Source organism: Coregonus clupeaformis, chromosome 23 (genome assembly GCF_020615455.1).
Source record: "Coregonus clupeaformis isolate EN_2021a chromosome 23, ASM2061545v1, whole genome shotgun sequence".
Classification (NCBI taxonomy): domain Eukaryota; kingdom Metazoa; phylum Chordata; class Actinopteri; order Salmoniformes; family Salmonidae; genus Coregonus; species Coregonus clupeaformis.
In genome coordinates, this window is record NC_059214.1 from 44,998,467 (window position 1) to 45,013,049 (window position 14,583).

The window sequence follows — 14,583 nt, forward strand, 5'->3', positions numbered from 1 at the left end:
CTCCTATTATCACCGTAGCAACAGCAACTGCTTGGTCATCGTTTCACTCTGTCTGTTTTGATTCTGCTGCATCTATGTAGAGACATGGCTCTCTGTAAAATGGACGCTGACAGGCAGAACATCCAATAAAGACTGCCACAGTCCCCAAGGTGACCTTAAATGCAGAACATAGAGGGGGACAGAGACGGGGCAAAGTGTGTGTGTGAGTGCGCATAGGTGTGTGTGTGTGTCAGGGGGGAGGGGGGTCTTCTATGTAATGAGGTGAATGCAGTAGTGAAGGGATTTACAGGCACTGGAGGTCTGCTCACAAGCCATTCTGTATAGCTTTGAACCATTTTACATGCTGTACAGAGACACATTGAATTGACAAGACAACTGGAAAAACAGAAACTTCATACTGGCTCATACACAACAGAGATGTACAGTGGGGGAAAAAAGTATTTAGTCAGCCACCAATTGTGCAAATTCTCCCACTTAAAAAGATGAAAGAGGCCTGTAATTTTCATCATAGGTACACGTCAACTATGACAGACAAAATGAGAAAAAAAATCCAGAAAATCATATTGTAGGATTTCTAATGAATTTATTTGCAAATTATGGTGGAAAATAAGTATTTGGTCAATAACAAAAGTTTCTCAATACTTTGTTATATACCCTTTGTTGGCAATGACACAGGTCAAACGTTTTCTGTAAGTCTTCACAAGGTTTTCACACACTGTTGCTGGTATTTTGGCCCATTCCTCCATGCAGATCTCCTCTAGAGCAGTGATGTTTTGGGGCTGTCGCTGGGCAACACAGACTTTCAACTCCCTCCAAAGATTTTCTATGGGGTTGAGATCTGGAGACTGGCTAGGCCACTCCAGGACCTTGAAATGCTTCTTACGAAGCCACTCCTTCGTTGCCCGGGCGGTGTGTTTGGGATCATTGTCATGCTGAAAGACCCAGCCACGTTTCATCTTCAATGCCCTTGCTGATGGAAGGATGTTTTCACTCAAAATCTCACGATACATGGCCCCATTCATTCTTTCCTTTACACGGATCAGTCGTCCTGGTCCCTTTGCAGAAAAACAGCCCCAAAGCATGATGTTTCCACCCCCATGCTTCACAGTAGGTATGGTGTTCTTTGGATGCAACTAAGCATTCTTTGTCCTCCAAACACGGCGAGTTGAGTTTTTACCAAAAAGTTCTATTTTGGTTTCATCTGACCATATGACATTCTCCCTATCCTCTTCTGGATCATCCAAATGCACTCTAGCAAACTTCAGACGGGCCTGGACATGTACTGGCTTAAGCAGGGGGACACGTCTGGCACTGCAGGATTTGAGTCCCTGGCGGCGTAGTGTGTTACTGATGGTAGGCTTTGTTACTTTGGTCCCAGCTCTCTGCAGGTCATTCACTAGGTACCCCCGTGTGGTTCTGGGATTTTTGCTCACCGTTCTTGTGATCATTTTGACCCCACGGGGTGAGATCTTGCGTGGAGCCCCAGATCGAGGGAGATTAGATCAGTGGTCTTGTATGTCTTCCATTTCCTAATAATAGCTCCCACAGTTGATTTCTTCAAACCAAGCTGCTTACCTATTGCAGATTCAGTCTTCCCAGCCTGGTGCAGGTCTACAATTTTGTTTCTGGTGTCCTTTGACAGCTATTTGGTCTTGGCCATAGTGGAGTTTGGAGTGTGACTGTTTGAGGTTGTGGACAGGTGTCTTTTATACTGATAACAAGTTCAAACAGGTGCCATTAATACAGGTAACGAGTGGAGGACAGAGGAGCCTCTTAAAGAAGAAGTTACAGGTGTGTGAGAGTCAGAAATCTTGCTTGTTTGTAGGTGACCAAATACTTATTTTCCACCATAATTTGCAAATAAATTCATTAAAAATCCTACTATGTGATTTTCTGGATTCTTTTTTCTCAATTTGTCTGTCATAGTTGACGTGTACCTATGATGAAAATTACAGGCCTCTCTCATCTTTTTAAGTGGGAGAACTTGCACAATTGGTGGCTGACTAAATAATTTTTTTCCCCACTGTATACACAACAGAGACTGATATACAACAGAGACTGATATACAACAGAGACTGATACACAACAGAGACTGATATACAACAGAGACTGATATACAACAGATACTGATATACAACAGAGACTGATATACAACAGAGACTGATACACAACAGAGACTGATATACAACAGAGACTGATATACAACAGAGACTGATATACAACAGAGACTGATATATAACAGAGACTGATACACAACAGAGACTGATATACAACAGACTGATATACAACAGAGACTGATATACAACAGAGACTGATATACAACAGAGACTGATACACAACAGAGACTGATATACATCAGACTGATACACAACAGAGACTGATATACAACAGACTGATACACAACAGAGACTTATACACAACAGAGACTGATATACAACAGACTGATATACAACACACTGATATACAACAGAGACTGATACACAACAGAGACTGATACACAACAGAGACTAATACACAACAAAGACTGATATCAACAGACTGATACACAACAGAGACTGATATACAACAGACTGATATACAACAGATACTGATATACAACAGAGACTGATATACAACAGACTGATATACAACAGAGACTGATACACGACAGAGACTGATATACAACAGACTGATATACAACAGAGACTGATATACAACAGAGACTGATATACAACAGAGACTGATACACAACAGAAACTGATACACAACAGAGACGGATATACAACAGAGACTGATATACAACAGAGACTGATATATAACAGAGACTGATACACAACAGAGACTGATATACAACAGACTGATACACAACAGAGACTTATACACAACAGAGACTGATATACAACAGACTGATATACAACACACTGATATACAACGCACTGATATACAACAGAGACTGATACACAACATAGACTGATACACAACAGAGACTAATACACAACAAAGACTGATATCAACAGACTGATACACAACAGAGACTGATATACAACAGACTGATATACAACAGATACTGATATACAACAGAGACTGATATACAACAGACTGATATACAACAGACTGATATACAACAGAGACTGATATACAACAGACTGATATACAACAGAGACTGATACACGACAGAGACTGATATACAACAGACTGATATACAACAGAGACTGATATACAACAGAGACTGATATACAACAGAGACTGATACACAACAGAGACTGATACACAACAGAGACTGATATACAATAGACTGATATACAACAGAGACTGATATACAACAGAGACTGATACACAACAGAGACTGATACACAACAGAGACTGATATTCAACAGAAACTGATATACAACAGAGACTGATATACAACAGAGACTGATATACAACAGAGACTGATACACAACAGAGACTGATACACAACAGACTGATACACAACAAAGACTGATATACAACAGAGACTGTTATACAACAGAGACTGATATACAACAGAGACTGTTATACAACAGAGACTGATATACAACAGAGACTGATATACAATAGACTGATATACAACAGACTAATATACAACAGAGACTGATACACAACAGAGACTGATACACAACAGAGACTGATATACAACAGAGACTGATACACAACCGAGACTGATATACAACAGAGACTGATACACAACAGAATGATACACAACAAAGACTGATATACAACAGAGACTGTTATACAACAGAGACTGAAATACAACAGAGACTGATACACAACAGAGACTGATACACAACAGAGACTGTTATACAACAGAGACTGATACACAACAGAGACTGATATACAACAGAGACTCATATACAACAGAGACTGATATACAACAGAGACTGATACACAACAGAGACTGATATACAACAGACTGATATACAACAGATACTGATATACAACAGAGACTGATATACAACAGACTGATATACAACAGACTGATATACAACAGAGACTGATATACAACAGACTGATATACAACAGAGACTGATACACGACAGAGACTGATATACAACAGACTGATATACAACAGAGACTGATATACAACAGAGACTGATATACAACAGAGACTGATACACAACAGAGACTGATACACAACAGAGACTGATATACAACAGACTGATATACAACAGAGACTGATATACAACAGAGACTGATACACAACAGAGACTGATACACAACAGAGACTGATATTCAACAGAAACTGATATACAACAGAGACTGATATACAACAGAGACTGATATACAACAGAGACTGATACACAACAGAGACTGATACACAACAGACTGATACACAACAAAGACTGATATACAACAGAGACTGTTATACAACAGAGACTGATATACAACAGAGACTGATATACAATAGACTGATATACAACAGACTAATATACAACAGAGACTGATACACAACAGAGACTGATACACAACAGAGACTGATATACAACAGAGACTGATACACAACCGAGACTGATATACAACAGAGACTGATACACAACAGAATGATACACAACAAAGACTGATATACAACAGAGACTGTTATACAACAGAGACTGAAATACAACAGAGACTGATACACAACAGAGACTGATACACAACAGAGACTGTTATACAACAGAGACTGATACACAACAGAGACTGATATACAACAGAGACTCATATACAACAGAGACTGATATACAACAGAGACTGATACACAACAGAGACTGATACACAACAGAGACTGATATACAACAGAGACTGATATACAACAGAGACTGATACACAACAGAGACTGATATACAACAGAGACTGATATACAACATAGACTGATATACAACAGAGACTGGTATATAACAGAGACTGATACACAACAGACTGATACACAACATAGACTGATATACAACAGACTGATATACAACAGAGACTGATATACAACAGAGACTGATATACAACAGAGACTGATATACAACAGAGACTGATATACAACAGACTGATACACAACAGAGACTGATACACAACAGATAATGATACACAACAGAGACTGATACACAACAGAGACTGATAAACAATAGAGACTGATAAACAACAGAGACTGATATACAACAGAGACTGATACACAACAGAGACTGATACACAACAGGCTGATACACAACAGAGACTGATACACAACAGAGACTGATACACAACAGACTGATATACAACAGATACTGATATACAACAGAGACTGATATACAACAGAGACTGATATACAACAGACTGATATACAACAGAGACTGATATACAACAGAGACTGATATACAACAGAGACTGATACACAACAGACTGATACACAACAGACTGATATACAACAGAGACTGATACACAACAGACTGATACACAACAGAGACTGACATACAACAGACTGATACACAACAGAGACTGATATAATAACAGAGACTGATATACAACAGACTGATATACAACAGACTGATACACAACAGAGACTGATACACAACAGAAACTGATACACAACAGAGACTGATACACAACAGAGACTGATACACAACAGTGACTGATACACAACAGACTGATATACAACAGAGACTGATATACAACAGACTGATATACAACAGACTGATATACAACAGAGACTGATACACAACAGACTGATACACAACAGAGACTGATACACAACAGAGACTGATATACAACAGAGACTGATATACAACAGAGACTGATATACAACAGACTGATATACAACAGAGACTGATATACAACAGACTGATATACAACAGAGACTGATATACAACAGACTGATATACAACAGACTGATATACAACAGAGACTGATATACAACAGAGACTGATATACAACAGACTGATATACAACAGACTGATACACAACAGAGACTGATATACAACAGAGACTGATATACAACAGAGACTGATACACAACAGACTGATACACAACAGAGACTGATATAGAACAGACTGATACACAACAGAGACTGATACACAACAGATTAATACACAACAGAGACTGATATACACTACTGGTCAAACGTTTTAGAACACCTACTCATTCAAGGGGTTTTCTTTATTTTTTTACTATTTTCTAAATTGTAGAATAATAGTGAAGACATCAAAACTATGAAATAACACATATGGAATCATGTAGTAACCAAACAAGTGTTAAACAAATCAAAAGATATTTTATATTTGAGATTTTTCAAATAGACACCCTTTGCATTGATGGCAGCTTTGCACACTCTTGGCATTCTCTCAACCAGCTTCATGAGGTAGTCACCTGGAATGCATTTCAATTAACAGGTGTGCCTTCTTAAAAGTTAATTTGTGGAATTTATTTCCTTCTTAATTTGAGCCAATCAGTTGTGTTGTGACAAGGTATACAGAAGATAGCCCTATTTGGTAAAATACCAAGTCCATATTATAGCAAGAACAGCTCAAATAAGCAAAGAGAAATTACAGTCCATCTTGAAACTTTGAAAGTTTCTTCAAGTGCAGTCGCAAAAACCATCAAGCGCTATGATGAAACTGGCTCTCATGAGGACCGCCACAGGAAAGGAAGACCCAGAGTTACCTCTGCTGCAGAGGATAAGTTCATTAGAGTTACCAGCCTCAGAAATTGCAGGCCAAATGAATGCTTCACAGAGTTCAAGTAACAGACACATCTCAATATCAACTGTTCAGAGGAGACCTTCATGGTCGAATTGCTGCAAAGAAACCACTACTAAAGGACACCAATAAGAAGAAGGGACTTGCTTGGGCCAAGAAACACGAGAAATGGACATTAGACCGGTGGAAATTTGTCCTTTGGTGTGGAGCCCAAATTTGATATTTTTGGTTCCAACCACCGTGTCTTTGTGAGACGCGGTGTGGGTGAGCGGATGATCTCTGCATGTGTATTTCCCATCGTTAAGCATGGAGGAGGAGGTGTTATGGTGTGGGGGTGCTTTGCTGGTGACACTGTCTGTGATTTATTTAGAATTAGAGGAGAGGTATGAATGACAAATCCTGAGGGATGAAGTAGCAGCCAGGTCACCGTGATACAAGCCGGTATTCGACGTCCATCCATGTCTGAGGATGTCAGGAGATGACGTGGAAACCGGCCACTAAGCGCAACAGTGAGCGCTGTTACCTTCAACTTGGTTTCAGTTTTGCTAGTGTGTGGGGGATGGACGTAAGCATCTGCCTCTGATTCCAAAGGTTTAAAGTTAAAATGCAGAGATCTAAAGTTGGTTTTGATTTTTAAAAATGAAGCCTATCCCAAACCTTAACACTTACCTTAACCTTTCAGAGTTAATGCCTAACATTACGAATTTGGAGTTAATGCCTGAACTGAACCCTATCCTTAAAAATTCAGAGTAAATACCTAAACTTAACCTTAAACACTTAGAAATGTGTTGTTTGGAACAACTTTGAAATTTGGTGTTTGAGAAACATGGATGAACGTCTAATTCTGACATGAGACTGTGAGAGCTGGTAGGAAACAGACAGTTAATCTGAACTATATCAGGAAGAAGAACAGTATTCACCTGTCTTATGAGTGATATTACTGTATTGCAGACATCTGTATTATGACAGACAGACAGACAGACAGACAGACAGACAGACAGACAGGCAGACAGACAGGCATACAGGCAGCCAGCAGACAGACAGGCAGGCAGGCAGGCAGACAGACAGGAAATATTACCTGAGAGGAAGGCAAACTTCTTCCTAAGGTCAGGGGTGATGTCGATGGCACAGAGGGGGCTGCTCTCCTGCTGCATGATCTCATCTGGTGGAGGAGGAGAAGGAGCAGGAGAAACATAACACAGTCAGAGTCACAGTCAGGACCTGAGGGGTTAATACAGTAATGTTTTGGGGGGAATAGAATAGAATTGAATGAAAGAACCATCACAATGGTAGAAAAGAGCTAGACATACTCTCTCACACAAAAACAGGAAGTTAGTATGGCACATAGTCTGGCCAGTACAAAGAAGATGAACAATAATCTGAAACCCAGACCAGAGAGCAGAATGGTACAAAACATCCTAGTAAGGAAAGGTCACACCACATCTTTGGGTCCTGACCCACTAGGGCTGACCCTATTTAGTCGACTGGTCGATTGTTTGGTCTATATTGGTCCGGGGTAGGGGAGGGTTTGGCCGGTGGATCTTTCCTTTGGTGGAGCTTTCCTTGGATCATCGTTCTAGCATGAGCTTCGGCCTGGACCAAGTTAATATTTGTTACAATGTTTCAAGTTCCTTGCAGACAGGCTATGCGTAGCCAGTGTGATTTATAGGATATTTATTTTTATCAGGATATTTTCTACCTGCGGGCTGCAATGTTTTTATTTGTTAGCTTTATGTAGGCTATTTTTACATATTGGCAATGGCAATAGAAGTTACTTTTAGAATTGTATCATTTTAATTTAGATAGAATTCTAACCATATGACATTGATTTTGAGATATGAAGACTTCATTATAAACGAATTGAAACTGTTCCACGAAAATGTGCATATGAAAATCATAACTGGCACGCAGATCAGTAGAAATAGTATTTGTATTGGTATTTGTATTTATTAAGGATCCTCAAGGCAGCAGCTACTCTTCCTGGGGTCCTGCAACATTAAGGCAGTTATATACAATTTAAAATATTACATGACATTATATTTCATAACACTTTACCCAATAGATTTAGTGTGTTCCCTCAGGCCACTACTCCACTATCACATATTTACAATACAACATCCATGTGGTACGTCTGTGTAGAGTGAGTGTCTATATGTATGTGTGTATGTGCCTGTGTGTGTGTCTTTTCACAGTCCCCGCTGTTCATCAAGGTGTATTTTTACCTGTTTTTTAAATCTGATTCTACTGCTTGCATCAGTTACCTGATGTGGAATAGAGTTCCATGTAGTCATGGCTCTATGTAGTACTGTGCGCCTCCCATAGTCCGTTCTGGACTTGGGGACTGTGAAGAGACCTCTGGTGGCATGCCTTGTGGGGTATGCATGGGTGTCCGAGCTGTGTGCCAGTATTCCAAACAGACAGCTCAGTACATTCAGCTCGTCGACACCTCTCACAAAAACAATCAGTGATGAAGTCAATCTCTCTTCCACTCTGAGCCAGGAGAGACTGGCATGCATGTCATCAATGTTAGCTCTCCATGTACTTTTAAGGGCCAGCCGTGCTGCCCTGTTCTGAGCCAACTGCAATTTTCCCAAGTCCCTTTTTGTGGCACCTGACCACACTACTGAACAGTAGTCCAGGTGCGACAAAACTAGGGCCTGTAGGACCTGCCTTGTTGATAGTGCTGTTTGGACATACTTCTCCCCATCTTAGCTACTATATGATTTGACCGTGACAGTCTACAATCCAGGGTTACTCCAAGCAGTTTAGTCACCTCAACATGTTCAATTTCCACATTATTCATTACGAGATATAGTTGAGGTTTAGGGTTTAGTGAATGATTTGACCCAAATACAATGCTTTTAGTTTTGGAAATATTCAGGACTAACTTATTCCTTGCCACCCATTCCGAAACTAACTGCAACTCTTTGTTAAGCATTGCAGTTATTTCAGTTGCTGTAGTAGCTGACGTGTATAGTGTTGAGTCATCCGCATACATAGACACGCTGGCTTTACTCAATGCCAGTGGCATGTCGTTAATAAAGATTGTTAAAAGCAAGGGGCCTAGACAGCTGCCCTGGGGAATTCAAATCAAATCAAATCAAATCAAATTTTATTGGTCACATGCGCCGAATACAACAGGTGCAGACATTACAGTGAAATGCTTACTTACAGCCCTTAACCAACAGTGCATTTATTTTAAACAAAAAAAGTAAGAATAAAACAACAACAAAAAAGTGTTGAGGAAAAAGAGCAGAAGTAAAATAAAGTGACATAAAGTGACAGTAGGGAGGCTATATATACAGTAAAATAAAGTGACAGTAGGGAGGCTATATATACAGGGGGTACCGTTGCATAGTCAATGTGCGGGGAACGGCTAGTTGAGGTAGTTGAGGTAATATGTACATGTGGGTAGAGTTAAAGTAACTATGCATAAATACTTAACAGAGTAGCAGCAGCGTAAAAAGGATGGGGTGGGGGGCAGTGCAAATAGTCCGGGGTAGCCATGATTAGCTGTTCAGGAGTCTTATGGCTTGGGGGTAGAAGCTGTTGAGAAGTCTTTTGACCTAGACTTGGCACTCGGTCACCGCTTGCCGTGCGGTAGCAGAGAGAACAGTCTATGACTAGGGTGGCTGGAGTCTTTGACAATTTTGAGGGCCTTCCTCTGACACCGCCTGGTATAGAGGTCCTGGATGGCAGGGAGCTTTGCCCCAGTGATGTACTGGGCGTCACGCACTACCCTCTGTAGTGCCTTGCGGTCAGAGGCCAAGCAGTTGCCATACCAGGCGGTGATGCAACCAGTCAGGATGCTCTCGATGGTGCAGCTGTAGAATTTTTTGAGGATCTGAGGACCCATGCCAAATCTTTTAGTCTCCTGAGGGGGAATAGGCTTTGTCGTGCCCTCTTCACGACTGTCTTGGTGTGTTTGGACCATGATAGTTCGTTGGTGATGTGGACACCAAGGAACTTGAAGCTCTCAACCTGTTCCAACTACAGCGCCGTCGATGAGAATGGGGGCGTGCTCAGTCCTCTTTTTTTTCCTGTAGTCCACAATCATCTCCTTTGTCTTGGTCACGTTGAGGGAGAGGTTGTTGTCCTGGCACCACACGGCCAGATCTCTGACCTCCTCCCTATAGGCTGTCTCATCGTTGTCGGTGATAAGGCCTACCACTGTTGTGTGTCGGCAAACTTAAAATGATGGTGTTGGAGTCGTGCCTGGCCATGCAGTCATGGGTGAACAGAGAGTACAGGAGGGGACTGAGCACGCACTGAGGGGCCCCCGTGTTGAGGATCAGTGTGGCAGATGTGTTGTTACCTACCCTTACCACCTGGGGGCGGCCCGTCAGGAAGTCCAGGATCCAGTTGCAGAGGGAGGTGTTTAGTCCCAGGATCCTTAGCTTAGTGATGAGCTTAGAGGGGCACTATGGTGTTGAATGCTGAGCTGTAGTCAATGAATAGCATTCTCACGTAGGTGTTCCTCTTGTCCAGGTGGGAAAGGGCAGTGTGGAGTGCGATAGAGATTGCATCATCTGTGGATCTGTTAGGGCGGTATGCAAATTGGAGTGGGTCTAGGGTTTCTGGGATTATGCTGTTGATGTGGGGCCGACCAGTCTTTCAAAGCACTTCATGGCTACAGACGTCAGTGCTACGGGTCGGTAGTCATTTAGGCAGGTTATCTTAGAGTCCTTGGGCACGGGGACTATGGTGGTCTGCTTGAAACATGTTGGTATTACAGACTCAGTCAGGGACATGTTGAAAATGTCAGTGAAGACACTTGCCAGTTGGTCAGCACATGCTCGGAGTACACGTCCTGGTAATCCGTCTGGCCCTGCGGCCTTGTGAATGTTGACCTGCTTAAAAGTCTCTACTCACATCGGCTACGGAGAGCGTGATCACATAGTCGTCCGGAACAGCTGGTGCTCTCGTGCATGCTTCAGTGTTGCTTGCCTCGAAGCGAGCATAGAAGTGGTTTTAGCTCGTCTGGTAGGCTTGTGTCACTGGGCAGCTGCGGCTGTGCTTCCCTTTGTAGTCTGTAATAGTTTTCAAGCCCTGCCACATCCGAACGAGCGTCAGAGCCAGTGTGTAGTATGATTCAATCTTAGACCTGTATTGACTCTTTGCCTGTTTGATGGTTCGTCGGAGGTCATAGCGGGATTTCTTATAAGCGTCCGGGTTAGAGTCCCGTTCTTGAAAGCGGCAGCTCTACCCTTAGCTCAGTGCGGATGTTTCCTGTAATCCATGGCTTCTGGTTGGGGTATGTAAGTACGGTCACTGTGGGGACGACATCATCGATGCACTTATTGATGAAGCCAGTGACTGATGTGGTGTACTCCTCAATGCTGTCTGAAGAATCCCGGAACATGTTCCAGTCTGTGCTAGCAAAACAGTCCTGTAGCTTAGCATCTGCGTCATCTGACCACTTTTTTATTAACCGAATCACTGGTGCTTCCTGCTTCAGTTTTTGCTTATAAGCAGGAATCAGGAGGATAGAGTTATGGTCAGATTTGCCAAATGGAGGGCGAGGGAGAGCTTTGTATGCGTCTCTGTGTGTGGAGTAAAGGTGGTCTAGAGTTTTTTCCCCTCTGGTTGCACATTTAACATTCCTGATTCTACCTGGATTATGTTTGAGAGGCTTCCATTAAAGAACACCCTCTGTGTTCTGTTAGACAAGTAACTCTTTATCCACATTATAGCAGGGGGTGTAAAGCCATAACACATACGTTTTTCCAGCAGCAGACTATGATCGATAATGTCAAAAGCCGCTCTAAAGACTAACAAAACAGCCCCCACAATCTTTTCATTATCAATTTCTCTCAGCCAATCATCAGTCATTTGTGTAAGGGCTGTGCTTGTTGCTGAACGTTTGTTGTCAATTTGTTTACAGTAAAATAGCATTGTATCTGGTCAAACACAATGTTTCCAATAGTTTACTAAGGGTTGGTAACAGGCTCATTGGTTGGCTGTTTGAGCCAGTAAAATAGTATGATAACTTGGCACTCCAAATGGAAAAGGTTGCCGACCGCTGGTGTAGCCTATTACCGGCAACTTCAGGAGCATAATGGTAGAATCTGTGAAGGCCAGCAGCAGCGGGCAGCGGGAGAGGAGGGTCGGGTCAGAACAGGGTTTTTTCTTCTGGTTAGGCTATATCGATCTCTGGCTCCCTCTTAAGTAATTTGTGTGTCTTCATTTTTAATCGCAGCGCTTAAAGCATCAGACCAAGCAAGGTAGCCTATATATAGTTGATTTTATTCAAACATAGGGTGTGTCTATATATGGAAAAATACCAGTTTTAAAATGTTGACCGATCGATTGGTCGAAAGAACAGACGACTCTCGGTCGACCAAGATTTTTTGTAGTCGGGGACAGCCCAACATCATCCACAGCCTTCCCAGCTCTATCCCCCCCATGAACTCCCATCATGTGGATTAGAACAATCAGATTATGGGCCCGACCCCCAACAGCAGGGAGCAGGGTAACCCCAGGTAGTGAAGGTGGAGATGGGGTGACAAAACACCGTGGGCCCAGGCTGCTGTGAGAGTCCCAGGTCAGCAGGGAGAGAATGGCGAGGTCTTGGATCATTGCTGGTACACAGGAAGAAAACTGGGTCAAAGATACTGTGACACACAGCCCCAAATCTCTCATTCTTTAGTCAGCATATTTGACATATAACTGGAGTTTTCAAAAAGCGGAACAACATTCTGTCAACGTCATTGTTCTATAGTACCTGCATGAATGTACTTCCTATAGCAAATACTGTATTTGTCAGAAAATGTATAGCTATTGGCTAATATTTATGTTGTTCATTTGTAATAATAAAGAGTTTTGGTAACATAATACTCTTTATAAATGATTTCTTTATATATTATACAGTTGCAACCTGAGTGTACTTATTTCAAATCAAATCAAATGTTATTTGCCACATGCGCAGAATACAACAGGTGTAGACCTTACAGTGAAATGCTTACTTACAAGACCTTAACCAACAATGCAGTTTTAAGAAAAATAAGTGTTAAGAAAAAATAGATAAGTAACAAATGAAAATAAAACCAGTCAGGATGCTCTCGATGGTGCAGCTGTAGAACTTTTTGAGAATCTGAGGACCCATGCCAAATCTTTTGTCACGGTTTACTAAGCCAGAACCCAGAAGCAGACCAGGACAAGGTAAGTGGTGTCAAAGGTGAGTGTTTATTTAACTGATCCACGAGTGCAGCTGAATAATCCAGGGAACAGAGCGGGTGGCGTGGATGAGTTGTTGAGGGTGCAGTAGTTGGTCCAATGATGGCTCGGTAGCCGCCGACCATCAGGCAGAGGTGGGTGAAGGTTCCGGACGAGTGACTGCAGGGAGAACAAAACGGAGGTAAGCATACAACAAGCAAACAAGGTGCAAAACAACAAAACTAATGCTCTAAGCTCTAAGACTAGATCCGCTGATAAACATACTGTTCATGGCTACCGATCCGGCAGGGAATGGATGTTAGGCCAGAGCCTAAGAAGGGTGATGATCAGGACCAGGTGTGCAGATTGCTGATGGGATGCAGGTGCGAAATCAAGAGAGCTCCCCGCCTAGCAACGTTTGCCCGGCAACCAGGCAGGGAGCTGCCCAGAACCCTCGGGAAACTGGAGATCACGAGCAGAAAGACTAGTACACAGACAGGACCCGACTCAGACTGCCGGGATCGTGTACCCCCCCCGACGAACGCCACCGGGCGGACTCCCGGAGCGCCAGGATGGAGGCGGAAGTCACGAATGAGGTCAGCATCTAGGATCTGTCGCCGCGAAACCAACTCCTCTCTTCAGGACCAACCTCCCAGTCCACGAGAGATACTGGAAACCCCGGCCCCGCGTCTGGAATCCATGATGCGCCGACCGGGGCAGGACTACCTCCGATCATCCGAGGAGGAGGAGGAGGAGGCGGAGGAGGCAACAGGAGGACTGAGGGGAAAACAGGCTT

The 14,583-nt window shown here is 42.5% G+C and overlaps 1 protein-coding gene across 7 annotated transcripts in view; it reads right to left on the reverse strand.

Moving 5' to 3' along the window:
• LOC121536532 (guanine nucleotide exchange factor DBS) overlaps positions 1 to 14,583 on the reverse strand; it is a 91,223-nt gene that overhangs the window by 38,719 nt on the left and 37,921 nt on the right. For all 7 annotated transcript variants that reach the window (XR_005994878.2, XM_041843884.2, XM_041843882.2 and 4 more), the window contains exon 2: positions 7,711 to 7,794. Coding sequence is in view for 6 of the 7 variants with exons in the window: in XM_041843884.2 (XP_041699818.2) it covers positions 7,711 to 7,794 (84 nt within the window). In the remaining variant the exon portion in view is untranslated. The remainder of the gene's footprint in view (positions 1 to 7,710; positions 7,795 to 14,583) is intronic.